Source organism: Meles meles, chromosome 5 (genome assembly GCF_922984935.1).
Source record: "Meles meles chromosome 5, mMelMel3.1 paternal haplotype, whole genome shotgun sequence".
Lineage (NCBI taxonomy): Eukaryota > Metazoa > Chordata > Mammalia > Carnivora > Mustelidae > Meles > Meles meles.
The window spans coordinates 74278853-74302154 of NC_060070.1; the positions used below are offsets into that span (position 1 = coordinate 74278853).

Genomic DNA, 23302 nt, shown 5'->3' on the forward strand with positions numbered 1-23302 from the left:
CTTTCTCTGTCAGATAAATAAACAAAATCTTTTAAAAAATAAGGTAAAAAAAAAGATCATTTGGTATTTTTACTACTGCCTGATACATTGTATGTGCTCATTATTCTTTAAATAAATAACAAAAATGGAGAAAATCAATAAGAGAAAATTCAGGGATATGAGATTAGCTGTATTGTCTATTCATTCTGCCTAGATGATGCCCATTCAGGAATTCTAACACATAGTAACAGTTGCTTGAATAATTTTTTTAGCTGCTCGACCTCAGTAATGTTTTTGTTTGCCCACTGAACAAGATTTAGGAAATTACTGTACAGTATAAATAAATTTTTAATTCTTACAGGATAAAACTCAAATTTAATTTTCCTAAGTATGCCATAGCTATTCTTCTTTTACTGTGAAAATTCCTTAAAAATGATTGTAAATGTTTTTGATTTCTTCCTGACAGGTAATATTTGAAGCTGAAGTCTCAGGAGGGAGGAGTGGTTATATTGCCATTGATGACATCCAAGTACTGAGCTATCCCTGTGGTAGGTTGTGATTAAGATTTGTATTTTTCTATGTCCTTTCAACACTGTCCCTGTCTTTCAGGGACAGCACTAAGCTATCCCTGTGGTAGGTTGTGATTAAGATTTGTATTTTTCTGTCCTTTCAACAACACTTGGCAGTGACTGTTGACTGTTTATCACTTGGTTGTGGCTATCTCTTCTGTTGTTAGTCCTAACCTTCCATTCAGTTTTAAAAGAACACTGAAGTATTTCTAGAATTTTTGATTCAAATAGTTTTCAGAATTGCAACTAATTATACACATACTGAAGAGTTCTTTTAATTATTTAATTACTGAAAACAGAATGCAAATGTAAATGAAACTCTAGATAGGGCAGACTCCATCTTTTGGTTTTATTAAGTAGTCTAGGAAAGCACAGAAGAATAACAAATCAGAGTTCAACTGAAAGGAAACTAAAAGAAACCTCACTAACATGTGATGTGCTCAGTTGAAAGTTGAAGGGAAGTGGCGCCTGGGTGGCTCAGTCAGTTAAGTGTCTGCCTTTAGCTCAGGTCATGAGCCCAGGGTCCTGGGATCGAACCCCATATTGGTCTCCCTGCTCAGTGGGATGTCTACTTCTCCCTCTCCCTCTGCCCCTCCCCCTGCTCATGTTTGCTCTTTCTCTCTCTTTCTCAAATAAATAAATGAAGTCTTAGAAAAAAAAAAAGGAAGTTGAAGGGAAGAGAATGAATTAGTTCACCATATTCCAAGCTTCAAAAAAGGAAGTTGAAGGGAAGAGAATGAATTAGTTCACCATATTCCAAGCTTCAAACTAATTTTATAAGTATCTGGTTAATCCATATGAAACAACAAGATGATAGAAAGCAAACAAAACAAAGAGCTCAGTGGATGAACACATGGTTTTGTTGTGTCTTTAGATGCCCATTAGTTGATCTTCAGATGGTGTAACTAATTTTGTGTGCATATCACATTTCCTGAAAGATATTTGTTACATGCATTCAGTCCAGGCAGACATAAAACAGCTGGCATAAATTCAGACTTTACCTTTATCTCCCAACAGCGGTATTTTACAGGGCCCATGAATTCTAGATGATCTGTTCCGTAATCCTCCCAGTGGAAATTTTCTCACACACTGTAAGCACTGTGAATGGGGAGGGGAGCACTATGCCAGTAGCCAGGGCTGTGCTCCTGTTGAGAGCTTGTTAAACCCCATTGTGCATCAGCATCTCCTACAGGGGTGGCAGATCACGGTTTGTGTGGCCTCGCCTTGGTGCTGATTCAGTAAGTCTGGGGTGGGGCCGGAAAATTTACCCTTGTAATAAGTTCCCTGGTGGTGCTGCAGCTGCTGGCTTCGAATTCTCGTTCAAGCATTTCCCTTTTTAAACGCTACACCAAGACGAGGTGCTGCAGAAAGAGGTAGTGGGCAAGGGTCAAACAAGTGATTCCATTCAGTACATCCTAAGAAAAAGAGGAGCAAAATCATCTCATTCAAAGTTCAAATTGGTTTGCTCATAAATTCTTTCAGTCCATTCGTATGTGAGCGTGATGTTTCTGTCTACTGTTTGTTTACACTTACTGGAAGAGCAATGTAAAAGAAAGGCTCTCAGAAGTAAACAAATAAAAATAGGAATTAAGCACAGCGGCAGTTTTACTGTGATATGGTCCTCTATGAGCTTGCTTTCCCTTATCGAGGCTTCACTTTTCCTGTGTATGTTTACTTTCTTTTTGTTGAAAACATCAGTAAGCTTCAGTTTTAAAGGGTAATTGTAGAGAACACTAATTTGACAGTTATATAAGTCATGTAGGTTTTGATTACAGTCATCAGTTTTTGTTGGTCTGATACTGCTTTAGGGTAACTTTCTTCCAACTATGAAGGAATAAGAAGTAGATTTAGCAACGGTGAAGCAAATATTTCATTTGAGAGAAACAAAAATATTCTCTTGTTCTTTGAAGTACTAGGGAATTACAGCTATTGAAAAAAAAGTTTTTTTGAAAGAGAGGCGATCTCACTGGTTAAGTTGTAAATTAATAGTTTGACAACCGGTCTATGTCAGAATGTTAGATATCGTTGTATGTTTTCATTATACTTTTCTATTACGCTATTTATGCCTGTTTGATTGATTCTTTTTCAGTGATTATTTGACCTCTTTTGCTTTCTTTGACGTGTCATTATTTTATTATCACCCATACACAACATGCTGTGGCCAACCATCAGCAGTATGACTGCTGTCTCTGTATACAACAATGCTCTAGCAATAATGGAGGGGAGAGTTTGTGGGGGGGTGTGTTTCTCATCACAAAGAAAACTCCATTTTCTTCTGTATGGTATTCGTGTTTGTCAAAGGTAAAACTATTATCATTATTCTCTTGGGAAAAAGTAAAATGGCATGTTTTCTTCATGTGAAAATAATACATTTCTTTTCTGCCTTCACAGATAAGTCTCCTCATTTTCTCCGTCTGGGGGACGTGGAGGTCAATGCAGGGCAGAATGCTACATTTCAGTGTATTGCTACGGGGAGAGATGCCGTGCATAACAAGTTATGGCTGCAGGTAAGGCCAAGTGGATAGCTGAACTAACGGGTACACTTGATTTTTAAAAAATCACAGAGTACTGCTTCTGGTGTCATTCCTGTGTGTGTATGAGAGAGAGACAAGTTCTCTTGTGTAGGTTTGTTTTAATTGAAAGCAGATTCATCTTAGATATTTCTGTTTTGAGAAGATGAATAAGTAGATGACAATATATAGTTAATAAATATTTGGGTTAGTTTCTAGTGAAAACTAACGTTTCTCTAAAGTTATGTATGACTATAAAAATTATTGTTTTTCTAAATCCATTCAAAGTAGGAAAAAATGAAAATTTCCTCATTTAATGTTTTGAAAACTCAACTTACAAGAGCATGTCACTTAAGTAGGAACTGTCATACTCTGGTACATTTAAAAAAATAGTTTAAGGGCGCCTGGGTGGCTCAGAGGGTTAAGCCTCTGCCTTCGGCTCAGGTCGTGGTCTCGGGGTCCTGGGATCGAGCCCTGCATCAGGATCTCTGCTCGGCAGGGAACCTGTTTCTCCCTCTCTCTGCCGGTCTCTCTGCCTACTTGTGATCTCTCTCTCTGTGTCAAATAAATAAATAAAATCTTAAAAAAAAAATAGTTTAAGAAATCTTTGGGAGTACTTCTGGAAATATGAATTGGAAGAGGGCCAATTAAATTTTTTTTAGAACTTTTGTGTATAAGGGTTAATCACAGATATGAGGTCAAGACATTTGCTTTGCACATATTAAATCCTCAGTAAATATGTATTTAATGAATTACAATTTAGCATATGTTGGGGAAATGTAAAGGGTATATCACAGAGAGCTTTAAAAGATTCAGAGATCATGTGCCATGTCTTCAGAGAGGAAGGAAGATGCTGTGTCTTCAGAGAGTATCTGCCAGTCCTGGGACACTGGGAGTGGGGGCAGGAGGAGCTGAGAGCAGCTCTAAAGTCAGGAGGCTGGCCCAAGAAAGATGGCTGTTGAGCTAAATATTTGAGGCTAGAACACATGTAATAATATTCTCTGAGCACTTCTTATTTTGGTTGCCATTTGCATCAGAATGAAGGAAAGGATTTAATTGGTTAGAACTAAATTCCCGAGACTGTCAATAGGGACCAAAAGAGAAAAATCTTTGTAAGATGAGCATAGTTTTTTGGACATAGACTTCAGCATTTATTTTGCCATCTTTTTAAAGAGGTGAAATTAGTGTTGGGGATAATCATTAGGTTGTGGGAGGTTGGGGTCATGATTATAATAAATGATTTTTTAAAAAATATTCTATTTATTTGACAGAGAGAAGTCACAACTAGGCAGAGAGGCAGGCAGAGAGAGAGGAGGAAGCAGGCTCCCTGCGGAGCAGAAAGCCCGATGCGGGGCTCCATCCCAGGACCCTGAGATCATGACCTGAGCTGAAGGCAGAGGCTTTAACCCACTGAGCCACCCAGGCGCCCCAATAAATGATTTTTTAAGTCATACCTAGTAGAGTATCTAATATTGTACTAGAGGTTATAAATTTCTTACCAAATCCTCATATCTCCTTGGATGTCATAACCCATATACTCTATAGACTTAATTATCACTATTTTTGTAATTCATTTGATTTGCAGGTATTGGGATATCATCCTGAATATGTGAAAAGGAAACGAAGCCCCTATTTTTTTTCCTGTGATTATGCTGATTTCCTCTATAGATACTGAAATACAAGATAATTGTTTATAGGGGTGCCTGGGTGGCTCAGTCCTTAAGCATCTGCCTTTGACTCAGGTCATGATCCCAAGATCCTGGGATCGAGTCCCACATCAGGCTCCCTGCTCAGCATGAAGCCTGTTTCTCCCTCTCCCGTTCCCCCTGCTTGTGTTCCATCTCTTGCTATCTCTGTCTGTCAAATAAATATATAAAATCTTTAAAAAAAAAAAAAGATAATTATTTATAGAGAGGGTACTATATAATATGCAGCAATTTTATCAGCTAAGCATGAAGTCAGAATCCCTCTTTCTCTCTCTCTGACTAAATAAACAATTTTTAGACGTTTTTTCCTAATCAGTTAATTTTTCTTTGATTTAGGTGGGGACATTAGTTGGCATTTGACTTTAGTTGTGATCCATACAGTCTTGTCTGGGGGAACTAGAGACTCTGCAGTCTGCCTCTGGTTTTATGCCCCAGGATTTAATGTGGCATTGAAATAAAAGGGTTTTGTGTGCTCAGACACCAGCTGCCTTGTGGCAACAAAGATTTTCTGGCCCTGCTGGCCTGAGTGGGTTGCAGTCAAAATGCTGCTCATTTATTGTTTGTTTCCTACTTTGTGGATTGGCCTATTTCAGAATAGTTTTAAAAAATACTCCTTCCGTCATTTTTCAAAGAAAGAGGAGAGATAAAAAATAATTCTGTTAAACATCTAATCTGCTTTCCTTTTTCTCCTCTTCTTTACACATCCTAAGGTGAATTTGGGTATTTCTCTTGTGTTTTGACAGTGAGATTACCCAGATCCTCAGCAGTTTACATATTTGCCTTATTGTTTAAAAAAGCATTTCTACTTTCTCAGTAATACCACTTAAATTAAGTCATTCTTTTTTTTTTTTTTTAGTTTTCAAAGAATTACCTTTACTTGCATTTTTAACATATAGGAATATGTAGTGTGCAGCAATTCTTTTTTTTTTTCACTTTTTTTTTTATTTCTTTTCAGCATAACAGTATTCATTGTTTTTGCACCACACCCAGTGCTCCATGCAATACATGCCCTCCCTATTACCCACCACCTGGTTCCCCAACCTCCCACCCCCCACCCCTTCAAAACCCTCAGGTTGTTTTTCAGACCATAGTCTCTCATGGTTCATCTCCCTTTCCAATTTCCCTCAACTCCCTTCTCCTGTCCATCTCCCCATGTCCTCCATGTTCTTTGTTATGCTCCACAAATAAGTGAAACCATATGATACTTGACTCTCTCTGCTTGCTTAAGTCATTCTTTTAAATCTACCTTCCTTGTGTTTAATATTGAAAACTATCCATTACTTAGTTGAGGGATGTTTTCAAATGAATTGAGACTAGTTATTTTATATAAATATAGTGAGTCAGTCAGAATGTGGGCAGTGATTTAAAGTGGTAGAAATATAATAAAGCAGAAAGAATCTGGATTCCATAATGAATCTGCAAGCCAACTCATAAAAATTGATGTCAAGTCTTGTTTACTTGGTGCAGAATGACTTCAAGAAATCAAGAGGCCAAACTGTTATTTCTAACTTTAATTTGAAGCTTTTAACCCTTCCAACCCAGTTAAGTGTGTATACTTAGAGAATTCATTGAACTATTGAGTCTATTTTATAGATAAGTTCCTTATCTATGAAAAGAGATGTGGGTAGAAACTAAGATCCCTTCCAGCTATAAGACGCTAAAGTCTTTGCGTTATCTTTTAATGACCTGAGACATGGCCTGCATGACCTTATTGTTTGATGTAAGACTGTGAAATTGTTTATGTTATTCGTTTTGTATGGGTAAAAATGGCCCCTGAAATTAACTACCATTGTGAGAACAGCTGCTTAAAATACCTGTGGACAGTACTGAGAATGTATTGGAAGCAACCCAAAATGAAAGGTCACTGCATCCTGTCACAGAAGTAATGGGATAGTGGAGTAGCTGTTATACTTGCCATGGTTGGTGTCATTAAAAAATGGCAATCGACTTTTTATGTTTTTGAAATCACTTACATTATACAGTATTACGTGTCAGTTGATAAATGCTTAAATATGGAGTAAAATACCAAAGAACAGAAAAGCAGCCAAATTTCTGTTTTAAAGGAAAAATGATATACTACAAATACTTTAACCATAATACCTGATAGCATTTGACTTTTAAAATAATTTATATATGGAGAGGTGCCTGGGTAGTTTAGTCCTTTAAGCATCTGACTCTTGGTTTGGGCTCAGGTTATGATCTCAGGGTTGTGAGATTGAGCCCGTGTCTTACTCTACGCTCAGCGAGGTGTCCGCTTGAAAATTCTCTCCCTCTGCCCCTCCCCTGCTCCCTCTTTTCTCTCCCTCTGTCTAAAATAAACAAACAAATAAATAAATAAAATAATCTATGTATGGAAATACATTTAAAAAGATAAATCTCTCACTTGTTCATTTTCTTTAGCTCACAATTGATTTGTCAGTCATTTTTTATTGTTTAAAATGACATACAAATTACTAGGTGAATTAAAAAATAGAGCACACAAAAGCAAACACTTGAGTTCCCTGAGCTAACCTTGGATAATTCATAAGGTATATATCATAGTGGTTTTTGGATGTATCTTTAGGGAGTGTTCTTTTCTGTAAGATCTCAGTATAATTACTGAGTCTAAACATTAGGTCATTCACTCTAGATATTTAGAAAACAATGACAAAATTCATTACCTAAATTAACCTCCTTGTACAAGCTCAGTGAACTAGGGATACGTAAAACAACATGGATGACTGTTTTTAGAAGTCTGTTTAGTGTCAAAAAGCTAGCGATATTGTAAAATTATGAGGTTTTTTGGGCCATAGCTTAAAATGGTGTGTTAAGCTCATTCATGTTGGAACAGGGACTTAGAATAAAGACTTTAGTCTCTTGTAGAGAATTTCCAAATTCCTTTTTGATCATAAAACTCAATGAAGTAGCATGCATTCCAGATATAAGTACAACATTTGTTGTCAGGTTAACGATTTGCAATTTTTTCCCCACATGAACAGATGTTTTCTAGTGCTTCCAACAAGTTTTAGAACTGTGCTGTTTTGTGATTTCAAGGAACTCTCATGGTAGGGACTTTGTGGATTATAAAATAGGGTTTATGGTAAACACAGGTTATAGGAAATAAGATCACAAATGAAATTTTAATGTACAGTTTATATTGAAATAAAATAATAAAAAACCTGGTTATATATTTTGAGAAGTGTCATAATTTTCTCACAGGAAAGAGAAAAGTTAGGTTATATATATTTTTTTAGGTTAAAAATGTTAGTCATGTGCTTTCATTGTAGTGTTTACGGATATGAAGAATAAAGTGATGGTGGCAAAAAGTGAATATATAAGGAAATAACTAGCATGACACAATAGTTCCACTCCCATATTTACACAATAGAAATATTTACATAATATTTACACAATAGAAATAAAGACATTTACATGATAGAAATAAAGACGTGTGTTCAGAAAATGACTTGTGTAAGAGTGTTTATAACAGCTTTATTCATAAAAACCAGTAATTGTAAGGAGCCCCAATGTCCATTAAGAGGAGAATGGACAAACAATGTGTGGTTCATTCAAGCAATGGAATGTTACTCAGCAATAACAAAGAATGAATTACCAATGTGGATAAATCTCAGCAACAGTATGTTTTTGGAAAGGGGATAGATAAAAAAGAGTGCATACTGTATGGTTACATTTACATGAAGTACCACAAAAAATAACGCTGAATTATGTGATAGAAGTCAGAACAGTATTTGACTGTGGGTGATGAGGAGGGACTGGAAGTGCACAGGGGCAACTTCCTGTTGATGGTAATGTAATGTAAATGTCATGTATATTCACTGGGGTGTTGGGCCAATGGGTGCATATACATTTGTTAGACGTTAAGTTCCATAATTCAGTGTGTATGCAGTTTACCTCAATAATAAACGAGGCAAAGTGAGTATGTGGTACATTCTGGCATTACTAATCAAGCCATAGATGGCAATAGCCTATAAACATTTAGCTGCCTTTTGTCCATCTTGTGCATTTGAAGTTATTTGATTAGGTGTGAGGGTAATATTTAGTCTATGTTGAAATACAGAATAAAACATGTTCTGAGTGTTCTGTTATCAGAACATGTTAAAATTCTGAGGGTGTAAAAGAGTTGAAACAGGGTTGGACTGTAACTTATGACTTAGTGTTCTTTTATGAAGGTCCAGTATAAGTGGATACCTACATGGCAAATCAAATAGAGCCCACTGCTGGAACATCTGTCTGACCATATGCTTTGGCTTCAGGTTCAGTGTAGAAGCTAAAATGCTAACGACTCCATCCATCATAACAGAGCTTGGCGGGCATGCATCATTGGATTGGACAGAGAAATTCAACAGTGGAGTTATTGAAAGTAGGGAATTGTGTGGGTAGATTTGGTGACACCATTTGTTTTGGTGAATTGAAAGGAGGCTGTTTAATGTGTGACTGATAATCCTATGCAGATTGCCATCAAAGCTGTGGCAATTGGGCCAATCTGTCAGTAATTGCCGCAGGTGCTGGCCCTATGCCTCCTCAGTGGGTCTGCCAAAACAGGAAAGTCAGCCATCACTTTGCACTTGGTAAGATTTGTCACCGCTAATGTAGTATGATACAGCTAGTTTCTCAGCCAGAGGAAATGTCATTCCTTATGGAGCAATAGATAATTCAAGCAATGGATTGAGAGTAATAATTGGAGAGTAGAATTAGTAAAATGAAATGCAAATTGCTCTTAAAAATAAAGTCAAAAAACAACCAAGGAGAGGCCGACCTCTTGCAGTACCAGTTGTTGTCAGCTGAGGATTAATGAAAATGGGTGGTCTGAAACTTCTGGGCATACGGTGTTTTGTCTGTCCAGGGAGATGTCATAGCCTTCTTCCTGTACTGCAGGTGAATGGCATCATGCAAGCAGTGGAAATCAGATCAGAAACATGGTATTTTACAAAATGAGTTAATTCGAAAGTATAAAAATTTTAGCTGATGAAACCCTTCACTACACAATTACAAATGCCACATAGTCATTGCTCACAGAGCTCCCTCTGATGCTTCCGTGCTATGGTATTTTTCCACGCCTATTTATACTGTCACATGAAGTGCCTGGATGTTTGTAGCATATTGCATTTCTACAAGAGATGTTAGTATCCCTGATAGGATTTCCTTTTGAGAAAAAAAAATCTGGTAATTTGGTATTTATTATAATGAAGGAAAATTCTTGGAAGAAATTGATCTATGGCCTAGAACAATTAAGTTTATGATGGGCAATTCATTGAAAACTACTTTGAGAGGAGTGTTTCAGAACCTGATTGACTAAACATACATGATTAGCATATATTGGATACCATGAAAAGAAGAGGGAAAAAAAAAAGGAAGGAGTTATAGTGAAAATTGTCCTACTGTCCGGACTTGGTGAAAGTCCTGACATTTTCTAAGTCATTGGCCTTAAGAGTGGCTGACTCATGTCTAAAATATTAGACTAACCAAGGCAGCATATAATTACTAGGACAGTGAATAAAGTTGAAAACATGATGTCAGAATGGTTAAAATAATATGGAATAGATATAGCTTGAGATTCATGGGAGAACAGATAAACTCTTAAAATCTTAGATTATTGGCAATATTGAAGAGGGATTTAATTTGCTCTGTATAGGTTCCAAAGTAAAATACTAACTAATAGTTCGAAGCTCTGTGGTGAGAGATATAAGCTGATTATAAGAGAGAACTTTGTAATTGCAGGGCTGTTGAAACTTAGTCTGAGCTCTTCCAGGAGGTAGTAAAACTACAATTAGTGGAAGTATCCAAGCATAATCTGGATAAGCACTTGCTAGAGCAGTTGAGGATGTTTAAGCATGAGGCTGAATACATTTTAAGATCCCTCCAGCCCCGAGAATTGCTTCTGTAACTGAATAAGAAAAGATGATACAGAATCAAAGCACTAAACTGTTTGAGAGTCGAGGGAGGGCTGCATCGGATGGAATGTTTGGTGAGATCATTAAGGAAGATTTGATTGAGTCTTTGAAGGATCTATAGGGCGTGAATAGCAAAGATACGTGAACACGGTTTTCACCGCAGGTTAGTGTATGTGCATGGGTGGGATAGGAACGTCTGGAGAAGGAGCTTCTCTTAGTGGAAGGTTCTCAATGAGAAGTGGAAGAAAAGACAGGTTTTTGGCAGGGTTGGGACTGGGCCCTGATGAAGACATAAACCAGAAGGGCCTGGGATTAGCCATTCCTGGTGGAATCGAAAAACACATGAATAGCCAAGGAGAAGGATAGGTGAAAGAAGTACCAGTTGACAGAATTGGGGAGGATGTGAGTGAAATGATCAAGACAGCTTTCCACATTTCCTCAAAAGTTTATTTTTTAAAGCCAGTCAGTGAGTTTGTTTTCTCATTTTCTGTCTCGGGACCGATTTTTCTGTTAGACCCATCTGTTTCCTTTTTTATTTTTTATATTTTTTTCCTACGTTCATAATTGCATATAAGTTATCTGGATAGGAGTGAAAGGTGAGAGGACATTCCCCCTTCCTTTTGGCTCTTTTGAGCTTTAAGGTTTGTCAAGACAGTTTGAAGCTTGTGGATGGTCCTGATATCCACTGGAAGGCTGTTGGTGCTTTTACCCTTGGCTGCTTCTCTACCTTGTGGCTCACAGAACAGAGTAATGTCCTAGAGCAGTGTTAACCACGTCTGTGGTATTTCCCTGATTTCTTGTAAACTGATAAACAGTAGCGTGCTATTTAATTCTAATTGTCTCTTTCTATTCTTACTTTAAGCAGTAGTGATTTTTTTTCTGTGTTTATGCTGATTTACAGTTATTTCTGTTTTACTTGAGAGACCATGTACCATTTGGTAGCTAAGCTATCACTCTTGTCAGTCTGCTGCTTTTCCTCAGGACGTTGGTTTATTTGAGTTCAGGGCATTATATTCTTCCTTCATGGCTTCATACAAAGAATTATGGCTGTTGGTCTTGAAGTAAAATCATTGACTGAGTATCATGGATTGTAATGTTTATCTTTTATCTTTGGCATTTTGGGTGTGTATGTATGTAAATAGTGAACATCAGAACATTTAATCATGTTTAATGTTTTGGATTGTTAAATATCCCTGAGGTCATTTTGGTTGGCTTTCTGTGGCTTTCTACCATAAAGAGTTCAATGCCTTGAAGATAGAGTGCATTCTTTTCCGTCTTCAATAATTTATAAACTCTTGGGTTTATTGTCTGCAGATTACATAATTGATTATAAATGAATAATGTGTGGAAAAGACTTTATCTTTCTTATCTATCCCTGGAGCATGACTGAAAGCCCGGCAGTCATAGAAGCTCAAGGATTTCTTCCTATCGATATCCATAAATAACAATTTCCTGCTTTTTCTGTGCAAGAATAATGTACTCTTCTGCTGTTCCTAAAGCTGCCCTTCGGTGTGTTTTCTAAGTGTGTCACATCAAGCACTTTACAACTTTCCATTGACTTCCTGTGATCAGTGTTACAACGTGGAAGCTCTGGTAGCAGGCTGGGTTTCTTCTTTATGAAAAGCAATCTGATATAAAAATCTAATATTTATAAAATCATTTTATGGTACAACAAAACATAGAAAATCACACAAAAATAAGAACTATCACACCACACAGGACAAGAAAGGGACTTTGCCAGCCATCCTATGGGCTCCTTCCCAGGGTTCAGTCCCAGCCACACCTGAGCCAGCTCCCTGCTGCTGCAAATAATGGTTTTCCTCACTTCTAGCCCTTTGTTTTTTCATAGCTTTTTTTTTCACTTATATGTACATTCCTAAATACTCCAGATTAGTCTTATCTAATTTTTAGAATGGGTTTTTAAAGTGTCTTTTAATCTGTGGATTTGTCCTCTATCCCTTTCTTTTCCTTACAGTTTGTCCATTGAGGAGGAACCCAGACCATTGACTTGTAGTTTTGCATAGTCATTTTACTGATTGCATATTAATGTCCTCTTCTATTTAACATGTTCTTCTGAATTTTTTTGTAAATCGGCAGCCACATCCAGAGTCAAGTTTGATCCTTCGGAATGCTAGAGATGGTGCCTGGTATGATTACAAGAGGCACAAAATGTCTCTTTCTCCCCCCCCCCCCCTTTGTTTTGTTTTCTTCATAGCCATTGATGCTTAATGCCTGTATTCATTATTCAGGCTGTAAATTGTGATATTCTAATTCTATTATTTATTTCGTACTATTATTTTGTATGATTATCTATTTTGTACTAGTTTATAAAGAAGAAAAACTTCTCATCTACCTTTCTCTACCCAGTAGCATACTTCATTAAGGAAAGAGGGGATAAAGGCTCAAATCTTTGTTTTAGTTGTTGGTTGTCAATATAATGAGTTGATCCCATATCATCTCCAAAGGTAACTGATTCTTCTTCTGAACTTGTAGACTTAAACTTGTTTAATTGACTTCAGTTTGTTGTAATTATTACTATTATTACTACTATTAAAATTCAAACTGCCCCATCTTTGGCTAATGAGAACCTTTTCAAGTTGGCTCCAGAGTTCTTTTGATATGACTTCAGTAGTTTTTGGTAGTTTCCTGCTGTCTGATATGGTGAGATGTTCCTTCGTTCTTTTGTACATTTTGTTCTCCAGAGCCAGTGCTGGTTTGTTTTAGCGAGATCATGTATTTCAGGACCATCACGTGGATGCTGAAGGGTACTCATTTTGTTAGACCTTTTCAGTGAACAGATCTAAAGTAAAATGCATATTTAAAGATAATGTCTCTATGAGTTCTTCTTTATATTTCAACTTCAAGCCTAAAGATTTTCACCTAATGTTTTCTCTCTTACAGTTTGTCAGTTATGGCTTCTTTTTTCCATGCTACTATTCTTGAGTCTCAATGACACAGGGAAAGAGAGAATTCAAATACTCCACCTCATTTTTAAAATCTGATGTCATTTTGAGTACTTCCACCATGTAACTTGTAGCATGTAACTATTACATACTATCCTCTCTCTCATGTAGCCCTTATTAGTTCTTCAGGTAACTGTGTTCTTAACGATCACCATCTGCTTATATCTCATGTTTTCCCAGTAACTTTGATTGTTTAAAAATCATTTTCTAGTAAATTGTTCAGGATTAGCATGGAATTGATACTCCTGAGTTCTTGAATGTTGATTATAGTTTGTGAACTTGATAGATATTTTTGTGCCCTTGATCCTTTTTTTTAAAGATCTTATTTATTTATTTGAGAGAGAGAGAGAGAGAGCATGAGCATGAGCATGGGGAGGAGAGGGAAAGAATCTTAAGCAGACTCTGCTCTGAGCATGAGCCTGACACAGGGCTCGATCTCACAACCTTGAGATCATGACCTGAGTTGAAATCAAGAGTCGGATGCTTAACTGACTGAGCCACTGAGGTGTTCCTGTGCCCTTCTTAAGTCAGTTGCAGGATATAAAATCCTTTGTTCACATTTTCTTTCCTTGAGTAGCTTTAATATGTTATTTCATTTTGTTCTGGCATAAAGCCTTGTTATCAAAGTCTGAGAATATTTGTTTCCTTACAAGTCATCTGTCTGCTTTTTCTAGATATTCAAAGGATTTTTTCCTGTTTTTTTTTTTTTTAAGATTCTAATTTTATCAGACTGTGTATTGCTGTGGGTCATTCTAGGTTACTGTTCTCAGGTATGTGGTGTGTTCTTCCATTGTGTATTTTTAAAACTTTTTTTTAATTTTCAGAAGGTAGTTTTAATAATTAATTAATTAATTTTTAAAAAGGATTTTATTTATTTATTTGACAGAGATCACAAGTAGGCAGAGAGGCAGGCGAGAGGGAGAGAGGAAGAAGCAGGCTCGCCGCTGAGCAGAGAGCCCGATGCGGGGCTTGATCCCAGGACCCTGAGATCATGACCTGAGCTTAAGGCAGAGGCTTTAACTCACTGAGCCACCCAGACACCCCTTAATTATTATTTTAGTACTTTTTTTGTTTCCTTGCTTTTGTATGGACTCCTGTTATCTCTGTGTTTGATCTTCTTTGCATTTCATCATTAATAGTCATTTTCTCTGGAATCCTTTTTGTTCTCTTTAAGTTAAAAGTCTCTTTTTTCCCCATATTCTGTTTTGCTTAAGACGTCATCTGTTGATTTTATTTACTCTATTTAATCATATTTCTGAAGTGATATTTTTCTTTCATTTCTAATTTTTCTTGAGTTCTGTCATCTTATTTATGAGTTTTATTAATTCACATTTATATTATTCTTTCATGTCATGAATCATTTTCTTAATATGTTTTAGCATAGCTTGAAATATTAGGTTTCAGTTTTGATCTGTTTTGTGGGCATATTTTCCTGACTTACTTTCAGAGACTCTGGGGTTTATACTCTGCTCCTTATTCTGTTTTAAACTTATGATAACTTTATGTTGGACTTGACCTTGATACTTTTAAGTTGTTCATTTTTATGTGAATTATGTTGTCTTGAAATTTTAAAATGAGATATGCAGTTCAGGAAAACTTTCCTGATTTCAAGAATCCCTCTTTTGTTTTTGTGAGTTATGTTTAAAAATATGGCCACTTGCTTTCTGGGATTTCTTTTTTTTTTTTTTTCCATTTTATTTATTTTTTCAGTGTAACAGTATTCATTCTTTTTGCACAACACCCAGTGCTCCATGCAAAACGTGCCCTCCCCATTACCCACCACCTGTTCCCCCAACCTCCCACCCCTGACCCTTCAAAACCCTCAGGTGGCCCCAACCTCCCACCCCTTGATTTTGTTCTCATCCAAACTCTTTCTGGATCTTTTCATTCCATACTTCCTCTTGTTGTTTTGTCTGATTTTATGTGGCAGATTCAGAAGGGATGAAAAATTATCCCACTGCCACCAAGTTACCAGAATCCCTCAAATGTAGTGCTTTAATTGTATTGGTCTCTTTGCTCTACTCAACTTCCCTTTTATTCTGAATGGTATGGTTTATAGTTGTAAAGTCACATGTTTTATATTCCCCATTTTCTCCAGTATAGTTTGATGCCACCAGCCAATACTGTTATTTATATTCTTTAGTTTGTCTAAAATGTTTTAAGGTCACAAATGCATGGTCACCCAGAACTTTACCTTCTATAGGTATTTGTTTAGGAATATCTAATGGTAATATTTTGCATCTCTTTATTACATCATGTTGTGGACTAGCAATGTCTTCTTTACTACTGGCAAAATAGTTACTATTGCCTCTAAATCTAATCACATTTAGAGAACCAATTCTAGAAAACTCAGAACCAAACCAGATCAGGAAACTTAGTCTTAAAAAATCTGTTCTCCCAGAAGTATTTCTGGTAACAAAATCATCTGTATCAGTCAGTGTTCAAACACGAAAAGCCTAGGTGTATGTTTGTATATATACACCCACTTTTTTTTTTTTTTAATCCTAAAAGGATTTATTACAAGGAATTGGTTTATGTGATTGTGGGTCTGGCGAGGCAAGTCTAAAATCTGCAGGTCCAACCATTGGAGGGGCAGGCTGGTGTCCTCAGGCACAAACTCAAGCTGCTATTTATAGGTAGAGTTTCTTCAACTTCAGGGGAAGTCTTTGCTCTGCTTTTAAACCATTTTAACTAACTGGATCAAGTCCACCGAGATCATCTAGAATAATCTCCTTTACTTAGTGTCAATTGGTTATAGACTTCACCTCCATCTCCAGAATCCCTTCACCGGGACACCTACTTTGATTAAGTAACTTGGGGCTGTAACGTAGCAAGTTGATTATCAAAAGACCACCACAGTTTTAAATGTGTTATTCACTTAGATAATGTGTTGATTATTATCTTCATTATATTGCTATTATCAAGATTTGCAATGAGGACTTTTGTACAAGTAGTCTTATTAATATTCTCAACATCTGTATTGAATAGCAGGTACAAATAGATACCCCCAATTTTAGATAAAAAGGTTGAGATGTGAGAAATACTGAGAATTGTGAAGCTACTAAGTTGTTGTTTCAGAATGGAACTTAGGTATCATCTTCCATCCAGCGGGGTTCAGTGCACTTTCTCATGCTCTCTGTGTCGCCCCTCGTACCGCAATGCTGCAAAGACACCTATGCTTCATAGGCTAAAACTCTTTTTCTTGTTTAATAGTTGAATTTACTTTTTATTGAACTTGGGTAGTGATTGAGTCTAGGAATTTGTTGTCCCCCACACTTTTTTTTTTTTTTTAAGATTTTATTTATTTGACAGAGAGAGAGAGATCACAAGTAGGCAGAGAGGCAGAGAGAGGGTGAAGCAGGCTCTCTGCTGAGCAGAGAGCCCGATGTGGGGCTCGATCCCAGGACCCTGGGAACATGACCTGAGCTGAATGCAGAGGCTTTAACCCACTGAGCCACCCAGGCGCCCCTCCCCACATTTTTACCCTGCTTTTTAAAAATCAGAATTACATACGCCACCTGTCTTTTTTTTCTGGTCAAGTATCTTTCACCATGTTCAGTCCTTTCAGTGCCAAATAGTAAATATGTCGGCCAACTTAGTATTGTCATTTTAGTGCAATTTTCCTAAAGGAACACTGTGTTCTTATTAAATGCTCAATCTGTTGAAATAAATATAATAATTTCTAGTGGCTATAAATAAGTGCTTTTCTCAAAACAGCAACATGTTTCTAATCTTAGAAATGTCTAGATTTCTAAGCCTTTAATTTTGCCATAAAACCTTTTGTGTTTCTAAAATTTTTGGTTTAATTGTTCAATAACTATAATGATATAATAATAATAATAATAATAATAATAACTGATGAGAAAGAAAAAACATTCATATGGTAGACAAGCCCTGGTAAGGAATCCTCAGTTCCTTGGCATTAATTTGGTTGGATTATTGTATGATTCACTTCAACCTTACTTAATCATACTGTGCAAATTTACTTTGGGTTTAGTTTTGGACAAAAGGGCAAGTACCAACAAATCATATGCCACCCTCTTAGTCCTCTTATTGTATTCACTAGGAACCTAAATACCAAACGTAGGGAAACAGTCTCTTAACAGTTTCTCTGACATAAGAGGATGGAGGGATCATATATCATCATGTGCCCAAGAAAGACAGTGAAAAATAAATAAAACGATAAATGTAATTTAATATTTTCTTCAAGTCAACAGAGTGAAATAATCCCCACAAGCATTCTAAGAACCACATTATTTAATTTTAAATTAAATTGGATTAATTCTGTTCCTCAAGCTTTGAAAAGAAAAGCTGAGATAAACTGTATCATGTTTTAACTGTACCATATTAACTGTTAGGAGTTCTAGCTGAAAGTAATATAAAACCAGGTGTATTGTGTCCTTTAACAGGAATTCCAGAGAGACTTGTTGTTGATACCATTTCAGACACTTGATCAAGAACCTGATTCTGTCTTCATCCCTGAGGTGCCGTCCTCAGTGTGTCCACTTTCCCTCACATTGTGTTCTCTCACATCGACAAGTCTGTTCTTCCAGCTTTAGGCATGACATGGAGAAAAAGAAAAAAGGACCCACTGTGTCTTCTCTAGAAGTATGAAAAAAACCTTTCTGGAAGTGAATTGGCCTATTTTTGTAGAATCTCATTAGCCAGAATCAGAGCACACACCCGGTTTTACAACTCTCACTATGATTAGGAGTAAGACCTCCATGATTGTATTCTGCCCCTGTGTTTCAAGCTGTAATGCCTTGGTGTGTAACCTAGGGATCTATGAAAATGTAGATTCTGATTCAGTATGTCTAGAGTGATCTCTAGGCTTAGGGTTTGTAATGATTTGACAGGGGATTCTGATGCTGGTGGTCTGTAGACCACACTTGGTGTAGCAAGGGGTTTGATTGATAACTTGGCCATTATAGGTATTGAGAATTAACCAATATTATCACTACACTACTTTAAGCCAGGAATTGAACTTGTCAAGTAAACACTGAATATGGCCTGCATAAGGAAGCTTACTTAGTTAAACAGAGGAGTAATAATACTCAGGGCCTTTAGTGACAAGTCTCAGCAACCTGTACTGGAGGCACAGCAGATAAGAAAGCATGGCGAGTGTATGAGAAGGGGGGAAGAGAAAAAGACCAAGTGTTAGGATAGAATCCTTTGATCATATAATTTTGTGGTTGGTTTCTCAGTATTTCTCAAAGTTGGGGATATCTACAGTGGTAAAATCATATAAAAAACTCAAAACAGGATAAAGAGCCTGGAACTGAAGAACGTAAAAGCAGAAAACTATATGTAAACACTACTGCATAAGGGAGAAATTTAACACTGCTTCTTTCTTCCTTCATAGTGCTATGCATTCTGCTAAATTGATAGCTTGTAGTCAGACAAAGACCTATTATTTTGGATTATAAAGGAAAAGTTATCATTATTTTTGACTTCTGAAATGTACGTCCTCATTTACTACTTTTAACTGTAATGCATTACTGGGAGCTGAGTAAATAACGCACTCTCTAGTATAGTAGATTATATTTCTCATTAGTACAGTGCTTTGACCAAGGCTTTACAGCAAATAATCAATTCATTGGACTGGACCTAGAATATAAATGGGGGGAAAAAAAAGCAGCTTTGGTTTAGTTTAGAGGAAATACTGCTAGATTTTGTGGCAGTAAACCTGGTTTTGAGTTTTAATCCTGCTACTAAGAGGCTACATATCACATTTCTAATCTTTCTGAATCTGGATTTTATGATCTTTAAATGGAAATAACTATCACATAGGCTTTTTTGAGAGAGCAGTGGCAGCACCGAGATGATAGCCTATATACCATCAGGTACATGGAGGCATTTATGAAATGATTATTGAAGATAAGACTGAATATTATGAAGGCATAATGGTATGACAAATGGTTATTGTTATTTTAAGAGGTAAATAGCATGTATGTCTCCTATGCTCTTTAATTATATAAACAATGTATATCCTATGTAAGCATATATATTTTGTACTTATGTTAGTATATTAATAAACACAAATATAAATATAATGTCATGTAATCAGCTTTGTGTACTCCTGGATCTCCTTAAATAGGCCCCTCTATATAATATAAGCAGTTTCTCTTCAATATTATCCAGGAGAATGATCAGAGATCTTGGTGCAAAAAATCATGGAATAGGTGGGTAAGGAAAGAGTTATTTAAAAAGCTGAATGAATAGAATATGGTAAAATCATAGTTGGGACTTTGTGTCCTTAGGTATATATGTATGTGTATGCATACCCATACATGACTATATACTACACAGTATGCACAGATAAATCATTTCAGATGTGGAGAAAAATGATTCCAGATATAGTGGATTTTAGGATTTAAAAAATTACTTAAGTAATAGAATGATCCTTTTATTATTCACTCTTTTAAAAAATACAGAGTGTTTCAGTCATGAAAAAATTATAGAAAACAGTAAATGACCACAAATGTACCCACCAAATTTAAAAGAAGTTGAAGTTTGCATTTTTATTTCATACACTAATTTTTGTTAAAGAATTTTATTTGAGATTTTAGCATGTGTATGTGTATTTCACATAAACAGGATAATGGAACTGGTTGTGATGACTATTGCTGATTTTTCAGTACTTTTAGGAGCCAAATGATATTACATTGGTAATTTGAAAGTGGCCACAGTGAGACGATTTACACCATAGAAACTGAGATATGATACAAATCAACACTTTATATTTTTGGTTACGAATGAGCTGTTCAGCATTTTACCAGCACACTGCTGGCCTTAGCTTGCCTAAAGTTCTATATTGTATTTTATTGGATGGCCAAATCTCAGTCTATTCAGGAAAATTTGGATCTTTCCCATATTGAACTGTTCCTATATTGAGACGATTCTGAGTTCAGCATTCTTGTACATTATTTCCGTGATCACATATGCAAAAGTGATTCAGATGTAGAAATGTAGACATGAACTACTGGATGCTAGGCTATGTACATCTTCAGATTTTCTAGAGAGTAACAAGTTATCTTTTAAAGTGGCTGTAGTATTTTATACTTCCATTAGTAATCCTAGGGGGTTTGTTTCCCACAACTAGAGTATGAGATGATTTTTAAGTATTATGAAAGGATACCAGGGACACTTGGCATTTCACCAACAAGAGATGAGATCGAGGATCATGACCAGTTCTTTCTCATAGTTATGACTTTTCTTTGCCCTTTGTGCTATCTTTGACATATAGACATTTTAAAATTAAGGTTGAGGATCTCTCTTCATGGTTATTAGACATATACATTTTTCCTTTTTATAGTCTGTCCACTTTTTGATAGGGTTGTTTGTCTTTTTTCTTATTGAACTGTAGAAGATCTTTACATAACCTGGCTATTTATCTTTTGATGGATTATTTCCATGACAAATATCTTATCATAGTTGGTGGCTTTTTTCACTTTATTTATGTTGTCTTTCAACATATAGAAGTTATAAATTTTATTATCGTTGAATTTTTCAACCATTTCTTTTATAGCTTACACTTGCTGGTATTGTGCAAGGTACCCTGATGTTGTAAATAGGCTTTTCAGTATTTCGTTTTGAAAGTTGACAGATATGCTATTAACATTTAGGTTCTTTTGATTACTTCTCTTAAACGGTATAAATTGGCTGTCATTAATGCCAAAGAGATAAAGTTTGCAAAGAGGAGAGATTTTGGTTTGACTCTAAATTATTCATCAGTATTTTATTGTCATTCGGTGGCTGGTCACATGCTATACTTTTAGAACACAAAGATGCATTGGGCATGCTCTTGGTCTTCTCATGGGACAAACCTATTATATAGCACATGCAGTATAGAATAAGGGCTAAAGGAAGCTCCCATATGTATACTTTGGGAGAAGGAGGGCAGTGAATTATATGTCCTGGGGCCATTAACTCTTCTGTTAATTCATATACTGTGAGCTAATAACCATTTTATGGAAAATAGTAGTAATCTATAATGTCAGTGTTTATTTCCATGCTTTTTTTGGGATGAATGACAATGGAAGAGATTTGTGGAACTACATAGACATTTTCCTCCTAATTTAGGAACGAGAATAATGTATCACAGATATTGGTTGCTAAGGTGCTTTAGATTTATGGAATATTAAGAACCTGTTTTTTAAAAGATTGGTTTCTGCTTGCAGAGACGAAATGGAGAAGATATACCAGTAGCCCAGACTAAGAACATCAATCACAGAAGATTTGCTGCTTCCTTTAGATTGCAGGAAGTGACAAAAACTGACCAGGATTTGTATCGCTGTGTAACTCAGTCAGAACGAGGCTCCGGTGTGTCCAATTTTGCTCAACTCATTGTAAGAGGTAAAGTCACTTTCACTTCATGAAATTGCTTGGCTTGGTTAAAACAAAGCAACCTTGTAGAGATTTTGATTGATTTTTAAACCTGCTGCTCTTCATTTCAAGTCACCAAGAAATTATATCATATAAAAGTTCTGCTAATGGGGTGCCTGGGTGGCTCAGTTGGTTAAAGCCTCTGCCCTCGGCTCAGGTCATGATCCCAGGGTCCTGGGATTGAGCCCCACATTGGGCTCTCTGCTCAGCAGAGAGCCTGCTTCCCTTCCTCTCCCTCTGCCTGCCTCTCTGCCTACTTCTGATCTCTGTCTCTCTGTCAAATAAATAAAAAAATTTTTAAAAATTCTTAAAAAAAAAATTCTGCTAATATGTGACTCTTGATCTCAGGGTCATGAGTTCAAGCCCCACATTGGGTCCAGAGATTACATAAATAAATAAAACTTAAAAAAAAAAGTTCTGCTAATGTCTTAAGATAAAGTAATACCGTCATACGTTTGTCGAACAAGGTTTCAACAAGTGTTTTCCATAGAAAGGAATCTATTTTAAAAAACTCTAATAGGGCTACCCATGTAGAACACTTTATTCCATATTGCAACCACCTAGTTTTGCATTTTAATTTTAGATTTGCTTTTCCTATTTAAAATAGCTCCACAGGGATGCCTGAATGGCTCTGTAGTAGGTTAAGCAGCTGCCTTAGGCTCAGGTCATGATCCCAGGGTCGCGGGATCGAGTACCACATCAGGCTCCTTCCTTGGCAGGGATCCTGCTTCTTCCTCTACCTCTGCCTGCTGCTCCCCTTCTTGTGCTCTAACAACTAAATAAATACAACCTTAAAAAATAAAAATAAAATAAAATAAAATAGCTCCACAGATACCACTTTTGTTCTTTAAAGCATTGTGGTCATGAGGTCAAGGTCAGAGTTTTGTCCCCATTGAGAATTGTAAATTTTAATGGTATCAAAACCAGTGGTGGTGGATGTTCACCAATTCTGGCCTCCTAGAGGATCTTAGAAGGTTAGACTTGCTAAGTGGTTTTAGCTTAGCTTGACAAGTACAAGTATACAACGTGTATTAAATTCATTCAAAATTTACTGCATTCCTGATACTATGAAACATATACACCATTCCAGTTTGTGGAGATAAAATCATAAATAAAATATAATGTCCCTGATCTCGTAGAGTTTAACACTGAGGTGCATTAGGTACACTGTATAGAAAAATATTGAAAATATATCAAATTATGGTATATGCCATGAAGAAAAATAAACACTCAAAATGACAGTGATTAATTTTTTTTATTTAAAAATTTTTTGTGTGTGATTAATATTTTTGTTAGGGT

The 23302-nt window shown here is 36.3% G+C and overlaps 1 protein-coding gene across 11 annotated transcripts in view; it reads left to right on the forward strand.

The window, feature by feature from the left end:
- Positions 1–23302, forward strand: part of PTPRK (protein tyrosine phosphatase receptor type K) — a 567969-nt gene that overhangs the window by 282880 nt on the left and 261787 nt on the right. For all 11 annotated transcript variants that reach the window (XM_046004511.1, XM_046004500.1, XM_046004501.1 and 8 more), the window contains exons 4-6: positions 446–527; positions 2940–3055; positions 21799–21973. In XM_046004511.1, the coding sequence (XP_045860467.1) occupies positions 446–527; positions 2940–3055; positions 21799–21973 (373 nt within the window). The remainder of the gene's footprint in view (positions 1–445; positions 528–2939; positions 3056–21798; positions 21974–23302) is intronic.